Source organism: Apaloderma vittatum, unplaced genomic scaffold (assembly GCF_000703405.1).
Source record: "Apaloderma vittatum isolate BGI_N311 unplaced genomic scaffold, ASM70340v1 scaffold13104, whole genome shotgun sequence".
Lineage (NCBI taxonomy): Eukaryota > Metazoa > Chordata > Aves > Trogoniformes > Trogonidae > Apaloderma > Apaloderma vittatum.
This window is the reverse complement of record NW_009713262.1, coordinates 25,151-38,709: the sequence shown is the minus strand read 5'-3', so window position 1 is coordinate 38,709 and position 13,559 is coordinate 25,151. Positions and strand designations below refer to the sequence as shown.

Below are 13,559 nucleotides of genomic sequence, written 5' to 3'. Positions count from 1 at the left end.
AGCGGTTGTTCTTTTTAAAAGAACAAGAGGTTTCTTTTCATTGGAACAGGCACCACAATCTCAGGAGCCTCTGATACAACACCAGTCAGGTTTTGCTTCCCATCCCTGGCCGCTGCTGGTGGGCCAGAGTGGAAAGTGCTAATCCAGGAGTGCTTGAACTCCTCCAGAGAGCATCTGACACGGGGCCTGTTGGGGTCCAAATGTTCCAAGTGTGCGTGGGAAGGACATTTCCCTTTAGTGGGTCCCTTTGATCTCTTCACTTTGGGCTTCCCCTCCAGGCCTATTGTTTGCACATTGCTGTAACTACAGGAAAACAAATGCATTATACAATTTCCCAGACTGACTCACCCTGGTACTTGATGCCTCATGTTGTCTGGTTACCCTGATTGCATCACATCAGCATGGGAAGCTTAAAGGCTGGTTTTTCTGAGTAATAGTAGTGCAGCTGAGCAGTAGCTAAAACCAAAAAAGTTATCATCATTGCCATTATCTTCAACCTGCAAACTACAAGGGAGAAAAAGCAAGAAAGCCAAGTCCCTATTAACTAAAACTTGTGTGAATCATGAGTTCCAGTCAGGGGCTATGCTTAAATGATGCAGTATGTGAATATAAAAAACCCTTTACTTTTGGAAACTTGGACTCAGCCATTGGAACGGGCCAATCTGTACTACTCCCTCATCCCTGTCTCCTCTGGGATGAGTTTTGTTCAGTGTGTTGTAAACAGGGAAGGGCGGGAGGTGTCCACGCGCGTGTGTCATGCACCGCGGGAACATGGCCATCGCTTCTGGGTGGGGATGGAACCCCAGGAAATTTGTCCCCCAGTTAGAGTTCAAGCGTCTTACATTCCTGGAACTAAAGTGTATGTGGAGGGTAGGGGTTATCCCTGCCATTTATCTTCAGCTGTCCTGGGTGCACGCAGCAAAGCTCCAGAGAGCAGCTCCCAGCTGGGTTGAGCCTCACCATCACTGCACCTTCCTGAGCCACCCACTTTGGCTGCCCAAACCTCTGCCAAAATACTCTCCCATGGGATCTCCTGTGCATTAGCAAGAAAGCGTTGCAGCAAGTTCAGTTCTGATGCAGGGCTTCTTCCACAATCCAAAACTTTGTTTAAAAGAAAGCAAAACTCTCTTTCCCCTGGAAGGCAGGGACAAGGTGGGCAAAGGGAGGAATTACAGTCGCTATAATCTGGAACTCTTATATGCTCCGGCCCACAAAGGTTGAAAGGAAAGCTATAGTAAAACCACTGCAATAAAACTCCATTTCTGTTTTGAGTCAGCTGTGTGGGACAAAAGCCTCTAATTTCTTAGTATCTCACAGGAAGAGAATCACTAAAAGCTATGAAACAAAAGCCTCTGTGCTGACAGCACTTCTCAGATTCATTTTTGATCACTTGACAGTTTGTGCAGATGAGGTACTGTGTAAACCAAGTTAAATATATATATTTGCACTGACAAATCAATAGTGACAAAATTAATAAGGCCTTCTTTAAGCTTTGAGGACATGATTAAAGGGTTTTCCAAGGATATTTCTTCATTTAAAAGGATATAATTACACTTAAACAAGTTATCATGTTTGTGCTGTAAGTACAAAAGTAGCTCTTAAAGGACTTGTCTAGACACTTCCACCGCGTTTCTTTGTTCTTCTTGTAAAGTTATTTTTTTTTATGGAGGAACTACACCACTATTCATTTTTTTCATCCAAGTTTTATCTCATTATTAATTTATGATATGATAAAATTCCTTCCTTTACAAAACTTGTGTTTTCTCAAATTTTCACTTTACAGAAATTTGTCAGGAAATGTTTTATAAATCCAGAATGATTCCACCCTTTTCAAATGCATGAAATCCTCTCTATTTGGTTTTTTTTTCTGGTATTAATTTTTCAACTAGAATAACTTAGAAGCGGCTTTTAAAAAAATCAAGCAGCTAATTGAAAGAAAATTGCCACCCAAAGCAGTGCAGACCTGTGACTGTGCAGAGGGTTATTGCCTCAATCAGTTTATCTGTAACCTTAGACGAACAAGTTTAGAAAACCATTACATATGCTAATATATGCATACCAGTGTCCCAGCTGTCTTGCACCAATGCTACAATTATGCACAAAAGTCAGGAAATTCTGTGTGGAAAGGATAATGAGCAGCACTGTCTGCCCAATTATCAGGTTGGCATATGCAAACAACAATTTTGCAGATCTGTGCCTGGCAAGCATTTTTTTCTGAAGCTGCTGCAGCAGCAGTTCTAAGGTTAACTGTAACAGCAAAGAAACCCCAAACCACCTCAACTCTGCTTCAACCTATCCTCCCTTTTTCGAAGAAAAGCGCTTCATCTGAAGGTGGTTAGATGAGGAGGCCAGCCCTGGTCCAGCAGGACGCGCCTGTCGCTGAAAGGATGCCCAGGCGTGCTGCTTCACACGTGTACGTGGGTGCCTGTAGAGACACCACTGGAAAGCCTGCGTAACTGGGAATTATGCTTCTTTTTTTTCCAGGGATTCAGATTTGTTCCTGCTCGACTCTCGAACAATCTGGGCTGCAGAAGAAGGGTGGCTGGTGTTTGACATTACTGCAACCAGTAATCACTGGGTGGTGAATCCCCAGCACAACCTTGGCCTGCAGCTATCCGTGGAAGGCATTGACGGTGAGTGTCAGACATCCACAGCAATCACCCAGTCTCCTTTTCAAGTTCTTGACTCCCAGCCAAGGGAAGCCTTAAGCATTCAGGACTGTTTCCTTTGAACAGAATTTCTTAAGCATATTTTTCCTGAATTTGCCTGAGATGGAAATACTACTACTACTGCTAAATAATAATGATCTGTAGACATATTTCTTGTTAAAGATATACTCAGATGCTTTAACAGACTGGTAACCTGTCTGCAGTCATTTCAGCATTAGCTGTGTACACATGCCCACCAAGGTGCATAGACACCACTGAGCAATTTGCAATCCAGTCGAGGAGAGAGGAAGAAACTTTGCTAGGTGTGAAAAGACACACCTGAGTGGTGCAGAAGGCTGATGTTAATTAGCACAAAAGTCCTTTCAAATTTAGAAAAATTGCTGGGAACTATTTTAATTTCCTCTGCGGCAGTAGAAATGACTAGTAAAGTCATGCCTGGTCTGGATGCCAAGGTCTGCAGCGGCCTTGTGGTACAAGCCTGTGAGGTTTGGGAGTGAGTGGAAAGACCTGGCTCTGAAACACCTCCAGAAGGGATGTGTTTAGAATCAGGCAGGGAATTTTCCTAACCAGGTCTTAACTAAAATGTCATGCTGCTTTATCTTAAAGTTAAGATTTCCAGTGCTCACTTAGAGACTCATGGAAGGAAAGCAAAGTATCTTGGATTTTCTAGGGGGTATCCAGAACCTTGGGGACATCTGAAACTACCTGGCTGTCCCACAGGAGAGATTAAGCAAAGCCCAGCTAAAAACTATTATAAATACTCTGAATGCAGTTATCTAAGGACATACTTTCATTATCCAGATATGCATCTATGATATCACTTGGTGCTGGTTTTTATGCAACACTCAATGTTTCCAGTAAGTAGTATTTTTACATAAAGACTGGGCAAAGCAGTTTTGAAACAGGCAACCAATGGAGAGTCATTTACATGAAAGGGCGATTTTACTCATGTGAGACCTGCGCACGGAGAGGAGCACAGGGTTTGTTTTAACCTGCCCTGAGTGATCAGTGAATGCAGAAACCCAAACACAGGTACAAAGCGGGAACTTCACCGTGGCAGTTACTAGTCCCCACCCCAATGACAGATGCCTTTCGCCATCTTTGTAATTTCAACCTGATTTATGAGTTAAGGCAAACTCTTAAACAGTAAGACAGATTAACAGTGAAGACAAGCTTAACCCATTTTCAAACACTTGTTTTTAGTTTCCAATTTGCCTCCTAAATGAAATACTTGGAAGCGCAGACGTTGTCCATGATGATGGCACATTTGTTCAGTTGTGGCTCATGTATAGCAAAACCATCCAAGAGCCACCCCAGAGTCCACAGAAAAGCAATAACTGGAAGTAGGCTTAATATCTGTAAACACTATGAAAACTACAGTATCACTCTCTCCTACCAATAAAATCTTCTCATTGCTCTGTCCTCCCCCATCCTGACCTAGTGGTTTTGCAGCAAAAGTCAATTCTGGTTTTCAGCACTAAGGAGGAAAGCAGCTGATTTATAAATATGTTACAGATCTCAATAGAGACTTTTCAGGATCCTGCATCCAAGGAAACGTGGCAACTTTGCACACTTTTGGAGTAACTCTGTCTGCTCTGCTGGAGCAATTAGAAGTGGACCCGTAAAAGCATAAAGTCAGATCTATCAGAGAGCAAGAGAGAGAGAGCACTTTCAAAGACAGAAATTCCCAGGTTCAATGAGAAGTGCATTCTCATCTGGTATTTGACTCGATGAAAAGTAGGAAGCCTTTTTTTTTTGTTGCATTCCTGAGAAATCTAGCTGAGTCTGTATATGATTTCAACCCTTTGCTAAGTAACTTGCTGCTTTCTCAAAACAGATTAGCAAACTTCTGTAATCAGCCTGTCATTAAAGTTAGACAAGCACTGCAGTATTTAAAAAGTAAATACAGAGATACCGGACCCAATTGTCTGCTTGTCTTCTGTAATCAAGTCCCCTGGCAGCACACCTTTGCACTCACATTTCTCCACCATACATTTTTCTTTCTATTTTGAATGTCAAGGACATGTCCTTCCTTGCTCCCCAAGTTTTATTCTGGATTTAGACCAAATGTGTGTGTTAACAAGAAAGCTGCTTTTACACCTGGACTTCATATGAAAATCATATGCTGCAAACACAGCAGGATTTTGATGCAACCCTATATGCTTGGGCAATCCCCAAAGCTTTAAGCGAATTAGAAAAAAACCACAAGCTTTCTTTGTATCTATCATTACATGTAGAGATCTGTAATCATGAAGCAAATACAGTCTATTTAAAAAAAAAAAATCTGACATCATGAGCCCTGTCCAGATGAAATTATACAAAAGAAATTAACTGATCTTTGTATTTCTTTACCATTTTGCCAACTAAGTCTATCAACGTGTATAACTAGGGTGGAATCAAAGGGTATTTGTTGACTCTTAGAGAATGGGGATCAGCTCAAGCAACAGGCAAAAGAAATGTTTGAGTGATTCAGCAGCCTTCAGCGAGCTCTCAGCCCAGCACCCGATACGCCTTGCTCGGCAGCAGCGCGTGGGAACAGCAGCTGCCTACTTAGGTGTACTTAGTTCATGACTTAAGATCCCCTTTTTGACAGTATTAAAAAAGCAGCTTCCTAAAAGCAGGTAAAGCCATGCCCTCTGGTTGAAGAGCACAGCTTTAGTTCTTTGGGGGGAACTTTGTCGTCATCTGATGGTGGCTACACATGTGTCCTTGTGTTTAACCTTGCTGTCTGGATCTATAGGAAAGTCAGAAAGTGTATTTTGCCTGTCTTTATTAAAAAGAAACAGGCGACTTTGCATACAGAGCATTTATACCTTTTTGTCCCCTAAGGAAACCGTGCCACCATACCGGCCTTGAACATGACGTGTTAGTGTTACAGGAGGAGTTCGCTGGCCAAACGCTACTGATTGCTGCACTAATGCAAATCCATTAAACCTGTCAGTGTGAAGCTGGGTCCCCTCACTGCAGACTGCTGGCCTGCTCCCTAGAGACCTGGTAAAGGTGAAATAATTTACACTGGAAAAAGCACAGCTGCAGATGTACTTGCTAGTTTAAGCAGCTCTGGGAAGCAGAAAGGCTTCTCCGAAGAGGCAGGAAAAGGCACAGGACAGTATTCAGTGAGCTCCAACTCCTGCAGCTCAGCCTATTTTCAGGAAATAAGGCTTCGATCCAGCAAAGCCTGAGCACAAGCGGAACTACTTGTACATTTAGCATTAGCCACTTGCTGAAGCACTTTGTGGGATCAGCCTCAAATGTTTAAAATGAAAACTGTTTGGAGAAATTTCCAGAAAGTAGCTTAAGCAAAAGTTGTTGATGTGTCCCCCATGTCTAAATCTATGTACATGAGTTTTTCCATTTGCTATTTTTGCCCAAGCTTTCCTGGTGCCCTGTCCAGAGATTAGTTTTGCTTTATCTCATTTGCAAGGCCTGGCCCCACAGGGCAGTTGTCCTGTTGCCAAGCTCCCATTAAAAACCCTCTCGAGCCAGTCCTCTTCACAAATTCCATCTACTGCAGCTCGAGACTCACTCGTCGGGCTGCACACTCTTAGAAAACGGACTCCAGCTGAGGGTGGACTGTTTCTTGGCCTCGAGTTTTGACCACAGCCCCCTTTTTCTGGGTCTGTCACATTTACCAGTCTTTCGGCCACGTGCAAGAGCAAAGATGAAAACGATCACATAAAGACAATAACGTATAAGCCTCAGCACTTACTTTACTCATCTTGAAAACCACAGTTACAGAATATTACTGAGAAATACATCAGGTTACCAACTTCTTTTCATGCGGTAGTCAGAAACTGGGAAGATAAGGACATTTTTGTCAGAGGACTGCACAGCCCCTCACCTGCCCTCCCCGGCCAGGCTGCCCTTCAGTGCTTCTCTAGGCAAGTGCCAGCTGTCCTTCAGCATGTTTGTGGCTGACAAGGCTCAGCTCTGTCCTTAGCAAAAGGATCACTAAAACCATTAACGTAACTTGGACTTGGCAGCAGTACTCCATAGCCTGGAACCGAATAATTCTGGATATCACCCCTGCATTTCCCAACAGCGCCTAGACTGGAGGCAAAAGGGAGAAATATTAAATTTCACACTGCCAGCCCCTCCTTCCATTTTTTTGTAAATAATTGATTTAATTCTACAGAGGAACTACCTAATCATCTTTTACCAAAAATCAAATTATTTTAAAAGCCTAGGATGGAGGAAGCATGAATGGTAACCAACAGGTTTGCAACAAAGTCATCAGGTACGGTAGTGCTGAGAGACAGCAATAAGCAAAAGGTCTCTAAACATCTGAACTATTTGTTTCTCTCCGCTACAGTATATTTGGAACTCTGTCAACATTTCATACAAGGCATTTTTGTTTTAAGTTAATAACCTTCCAGTGGGAATTTAGTGTTCCTATGGGCTGAGTTTTATGGGATCCTTTTATAGGATCACTTCAAATTATAGGTTGGTGAACTTAAAGAAACCCCTCTAAAGAATGCAGGAAAAGTTAATGCTAAGCGGATTTAGGGTAAAATAATTATATGTAGGACTATTTTATGTAACTTTTACATGCAGATATAAAATGAAGTTAGCTGTGCTGAGCTGCTCTTGTCAGAAGCAGCTTGGCCGATTAAGTCCAGGCTCTCGGTGGCTTGACACATAGGGATGTGCCTTGGGATCACCCTTACCAGCCTCGTTATCCTCACTGCGTCTGCTGAAAATGAAAAGTTACTGCAGGCCCTCTCATCAGTCCATTCTCTTATTAAGGGCAAAGCATCAATCCCAAAGTGGCGGGTCTAATTGGAAGGCACGGCCCGCAGAACAAGCAGCCGTTCACGGTAGCCTTCTTCAAAGCCACCGAGGTCCATCTCCGCAGCATTCGCTCCACGGGAGGGAAGCAAAGGAGCCAGAATCGATCAAAACCGCCAAAGAACCAAGAAGCTTTCCGGGTGTCGAACATCGCAGGTACGGTGTGGGTTGCCAGGTCCGTGTTTCTGGGCATGGAGTAACATGGGAATGGTTTCTCCTGCATTCGGTCTGGTTTTTGTCTCCTTGGTCTACAACTAGAGTTCAGGTTCTGGTTTGAAAAGTCTCCTCCCGCGTGAAATAAGTTCTCATTTTGAAGCGTAAGATAATTACATTAGGCAATAAGTAAGTGATCAAAACAATAATATGTTTCAGTGGCTCTGAATCAAAATGCTGTAGATTTTTGGAGTCAGTGATTTTAAGTTTAACCCCCAAAACGTTTAGTAGTCCCAGAAGTTTTGCATGGAAGCAGAAAACCCATTCATTGCTCAGGATAACCACAGCTATTCTGGGGGGAGCTGTGCTTCCTAATATGGAAGAAAACTCTGTCAGGCATTTGAAATAGAAACGTGGCTTAATTATGAGATACCTCAGAGTAATGGGCCCTCAGTGACCTTCCCAGCAATTTCCAAGCTCTGGGTTTTGCAGTTCCCCAGGCATAGATGGCCTGCAGTTAAAGTGTGCATTTTTATCACCTATTTGCTATATCACTTAAATTTTAGAGGATAAGTAGTGGACAAAAGAATTTCTTACTTCTGTGAGTAGGTTAGGAAAGTCCCTGTAGCCAGCGTCCTGCTTCCAAGGTCAGGGACCTTGTGTTGAATTAGCTTCCAACAACAAGAGTTGAAAAAAGTATTTTCCTCTACTTCTACTTGGGTGTCAAGATTAGGCTGTATGTCCAGGGTGGACACAATTTTAAAAATGCACCGAAAACCATGATTGTTCAGATCCACAGTTCAGACCCACACTTTATTCTTTGCTTCAGCATTGCCACCCATTGTGAGAAGTCTGGAATCTGGATCCAGCTGCACTGGGCAGAAGAACAGATTCCACATTAACTTCAAAACTTGCTTTTGTAGGCCTGAATGTGCAACCAGCACCAGTAACACAGGTGATTCAGAGAGAGGAATTCAGAAAATACGTAAAGGGTGCCTTTCACTATAACTCTTATCACAGGTTCTCTTTTTATATGGAGAGGTTCACTTTTTGCTAATATGCGGTCAAAGGAAGCCCACAAGAAGAAATAAAACACTACCAAAACACCTGCAAAAAATAAAAATGCCCACCTCTTTTCCCAGGCCTTGATTTGGCTTGGCACAAAAAGACAGAGGGGCATTTCATAAGTATTGAACCCAGCCATTATTTCATGAATAACATTGAAAACATTAAAAAAAAAAAAAAAAAGAGCCACAAATGCATCAGATGAGGAGTGATGCCTGAATCCCTGTTGGGGCATTGTGGAGGGCTGCGGGTGCTGCACCAGCCCAGCCTTACAGATACCATTTTGCCCTCACGCAGAGAACAGCAGCAGTGACCAGCGACAAGCCTGCAAGAAGCACGAGCTCTACGTCAGCTTCAGGGACCTTGGGTGGCAGGTAAGGGCAGTGTGTGACTGGGCTGTGAGCTGGGGTGCCTTCGCACAGCACTTACCAAGCTGCAACAGTGAGATCCAGCCAATAACTTGGTACAGTTTTATGCCTCAGGGAAAAAAAAAATTGTATGTTGTCTTTAGCATGCTTAAGAAGTGCCTCTGCAAATATTCAGTGTGAGACTGGCTAGAAACTCACCATGCTTAAGTCCCGTCCTTTTGAGGAACTGTGGCCCTGAATTCCCTCAGGCAGTGCTGAACGCACACACAGCTCTCCAGTCTTTCTATCAGTTCTTTTAGACCTGGTTAGAGGCATTTTAGTTTCTAAAAGCTTGCACCTGCCTTTCAGTGATGGGTGAAGGGATCCTTGTGGACAGCTGAATGAGTGAACAACTCAAACCTGAAGCTCAGCTACTCTATAGGCACTTTTGCAAAGGGGGATTCTGTCCCTCCAGGAGAAGCAGCTGCTGTAGAGGTGTACAAGAGAGCTCTAGAAAGGCCAATGTCCCAGATTTTTACTTTGCAGGCCACCCTTAATTGTATACGGATGTATGAATTGATAGATTTATGTCCTGCTTTACCTTTTGTTTCACTATGCACTATTTCTGTCTTTCTCCAAAATCTAACATCTTCTATTTAATCAAGGACTGGATCATCGCTCCGGAGGGCTACGCTGCCTATTACTGTGAAGGAGAATGTGCTTTCCCGTTGAATTCGTACATGAATGCTACAAATCACGCCATTGTACAGACACTGGTAGGTGCACCGTAGCTCCTAGTACAGAGTTATATCTGATGGGTACTACTCAGAAATTAGTTTATACACACACAAAAAATCTCTAAGCTCACGAGAGAAGGGAGGTCTGCATTAGCTCGTTAAGATGCCTGCAGCATCTGGCTCAACATGTCTCTCCAAGTGGCCTGAATTAATAGTTGGCTAGGAGTTACCATGTCTTTGCTGCAAGCATCGACGTGCTTGCTCTGGTTTAAAAGGGCCCCATGATAGACATCTTAATGGTGGTATAGCCCACTGCATAGGAAGGAAAGGGCAGGACGCGAGACCCACTATCAGTATCTCTTGGAAAAACTATAAGGATCCACCGTATGCTGCTGCCAAAAGTGGATTTAGGGGACAGACTGAGAAAGGGGTCAGTGAATCCCAAAACCACACAGCCCAGCTGCTCTGTGGGTGTATTTGTTTATGAAATTGTGCAAAGTTAACCAGATGGGAGCCCCAAGCTCCTATGTCCTCAGGACACAGCTGTGACACCAAAGCCAGTGCACCACAGCTCTTGGCTCGGGCCAGAGGACACCCCAGTACCCCAGCTGTGCCGTACCTGCTGCTGACCTGCCGGGGCACCTTCTCCCCCTTGGGTCCAGCTTTACAGCGCAGGCCCTGGGCGCCCATCTGCAGGGCACCAGGAGGTTCCCTCCACCCCCTCATCTATATCTAAGGACAATACTGCAAAAAGCATTAGGGAAGTTAGAAGCATCTACATTTCCAAGGAAAAAAAAAATCTGCATGTTTTTCTCCTGGTGGATTGCTTTTTATTTGCTTTTTTACCCCCCTCTCCTGGGCAGTCCGGTCCCACAGCAGGGAGCACGGGGACACAGAGCCCTTGGCCCGAGCTGGGTCTCGGTGCTGCCAGCCGCAGGGACAGGGTGATGGGATTTCTCGCTGAACCTCACCCACACGTCCTGCAGAGTTTATCGTAACTGGTACACTTCTGCAGAACGCTGACTGCTCTGACAAATGGGAATTTTCTAATGAAAACCTGCCGTACTGAAAGATTTCCAACTCGATCTGCCTTGGGTGCGTGCGTCAGCCTCTGTTACTTGCAGGGGATATCTCAAGATGTTTGTACACAAAGCCAGGTGTCCAAAACATGTCTGAGTGAGTGTGTGGGACAGATAGAAGGCTGCCTGGAAAAGAAATATATGAGGGAGGGGAGGGGAAAAGTTAATCTTAATGTGCCTCTACTTTCATTCCCCAGGTTCACTTTATAAACCCAGAGACTGTGCCGAAACCCTGCTGTGCTCCTACACAACTCAATGCCATCTCAGTGCTCTATTTTGATGACAGCTCCAACGTTATCTTAAAAAAATACAGGAACATGGTGGTACGAGCATGTGGCTGTCATTAGACTTGTAGGAAAGAAGGAAAAAAAAAAAGTTATTTGTAAAGAGTGGTTTTGTACGGCTGTGTGGGGGCGGGGAAAAGGTTAGGACTCCAGCAATGGGTTTAAAAAAATCCCAAACAGTTTTAGGACCAGGCTTCCGAAAGTACAGACAATGGAACAGTTTCTGGATCTAAGTGGCATTTGAACACATTTTGTTTTAGTTTATTATAGACAATGAGCCTGTAAACTGAAACAAGCCAGAGAAACCATTTAAAACCAAATCTGCCTACAAAATTGGCTCCTACAATACATACTTCTGCAAGTGAATATTTCTGAAGATTGCAAACTCACCAATGTTGATTATGAATTAAAATATAATAACCTATCAAGGGTGAGAATGTGCTGTGATTAATAAGCATGTGGAGTTCCTGTAACACAGTTTGCAATAAAATAATTGAACAAAATATACCTGGAGTGAACAGGTATTTTGTTAGAGAATTATTACTTCCATCCCTCTGTTTGTTTCTATTTCTTAAGCAAAAGCAAAGATTAATTACACGCAACTTCCAGTTTTACACTATAGTAACAAAAGCTGGACTGATGCAAATTCAAAGGACAGATCAGACTAAGAAAAAAGAAATTTTCTAGTTGCCAAGCAAAAGAACTGAAAAAAAAAAAATTCCAAAGAGCAAGACATTTTGAGTATAGTTTTTTCAGTTAACAGGGAAGGAAATTTCAAATTCTTGCTGGTTGCTAGAGGAATTTGCTGTGAACTTGAAACAGGAAAGCAGCAAGATGTTAAGAAACAGGGATTAAACCTAACGTTTAGCTGGGGTATCCTAAGCAGTTACAGAGTTGTGGAAGCCAGCTAAATCCTGCTCCTGTTTGGAAAATGTCCATTGACTTCACTGACAGAGCAAGTTCCAATGCCTTTTGGAAAACAGGGAGGCTCAAGGGCAGAAGGTGCTGTAAGCTGGGACCTGCACCCAGCACCACACAGACACAGCTAGAAACAAGCCAGGAAATCTTACTTCCCAGGGTCAGTGTTTATGATAAAACCCTCGCTGTATTATTTGCTTCACCTTTAAAAATAAAGCTAAAATCCTTTTCAAGAGTCACATTGGTAAGCTGGAACGAGGAGCAAGAAAACATCCCCGGAAGGCTTTTCTTCTTCCTTCTTTTAGAGTCACAGGTTACACAAACATCACACTTATGCAATTAAAACTCAATTAAACTTGTTGTGAAGAATACAAAGCAGCAGTAACCAATCACAAACCAATTCAACACTTTGGCATATGTTGTGATTACAGAAGTAGATTTGGCATAAATTTCACTAGAGAGATAAAATAGAAAATTCTGTCCTATACAACACAGGTCCACTGCCCATGCAGCTCTAAATATTCAAACTTCAAAAGACTCCAACAGATGGAACCAGAACAGAATAAATCCCCAGAGGTGGTTCTCTCTGCTCAGAGAGTGGACAGGGCAGTGAAGCCGCAGTGAAAATTTGGTCCATGTCTTGCCTTAGAGGAGAGTTAGAAAAAGAAGATAAATGAACACAATTTCCCAATTCTGGAAATCACTCACTGTTCTTCTTCCTTTAAGTCACAGATCAAATCCAGACCAGATGCCTCACTTTAAAAAGAATAAGTAAAGGAAGGAAGAAAAAAAAAGACTCTCTATAAAATAAATTGGAAACTTGTTTCTGATGGTCTAATTCTAGTCTCATTTAAGTCAATTGGTGTTTTCCCAGCAGTTTTCTCAGTAGCAGGATTAGGCTCATGGGAAAGTGGGAGTCTCTCCATGACAGGGCTAGGTTTTGGACCAGGGCCTGGGTGAGCAGTTGCCACGTTGCCAGATGCGCCCAGCGACTCAAATATCTGCAGGACCAGCCTGGCCGTGGCACGCACCCTCCACAAGCACGACTCCTGCAAACTTCCAAACTGCTCCAAGGTGAGACTTGGACCAAATAGTTACAAACAGCCAAAGGGCAGGAGAACAGCTGAAGCCAAGGGACATCTCCCCCTGGAGCCTGCAGACAAGACCATCTACAATAAACGGCCAAAACTGCCCTCAGTGCATCTCTTACTTGGAGCGAGGTACTGGCATCGCACAGATTCGAAATGTCTTTTGACGTTGTGTACGTATACACACCAGTGCTTCTGTAAACCTCCTAAAGGAGGTCAGGGCTCTGCCTAGAGAGTAAAACCTAATCGTGCCTCAACTTCCACTATCTAGTAGTCAAGGAATAGTTTTTCTTGCGGGTGTTTCAGTGTTGGTGGTCACTGAGTTGGTGTACTGCGATTTTAACTTGGACCACAGTATCTTGCTGTATAGGATTCATATATTAAATATTATGTGGGGATTGTTTCTGTTTTGGGGTTTGGGTTTTTTTGTT

The 13,559-nt window shown here is 43.4% G+C and overlaps 1 protein-coding gene across 1 annotated transcript in view; it reads left to right on the top strand.

The window, feature by feature from the left end:
- The window catches only part of BMP7 (bone morphogenetic protein 7), a 19,881-nt gene extending 8,256 nt beyond the window's left edge, over positions 1–11,625 (top strand). Inside the window, exons 2-6 of the mRNA XM_009868306.1 lie at positions 2,485–2,633; positions 7,416–7,613; positions 8,973–9,049; positions 9,688–9,798; positions 11,036–11,625. Of these exons, the coding sequence (XP_009866608.1) occupies positions 2,485–2,633; positions 7,416–7,613; positions 8,973–9,049; positions 9,688–9,798; positions 11,036–11,185 (685 nt within the window). The 3' untranslated portion in view covers positions 11,186–11,625. The remainder of the gene's footprint in view (positions 1–2,484; positions 2,634–7,415; positions 7,614–8,972; positions 9,050–9,687; positions 9,799–11,035) is intronic.
- Positions 11,626–13,559: the final 1,934 nt, after the last annotated feature.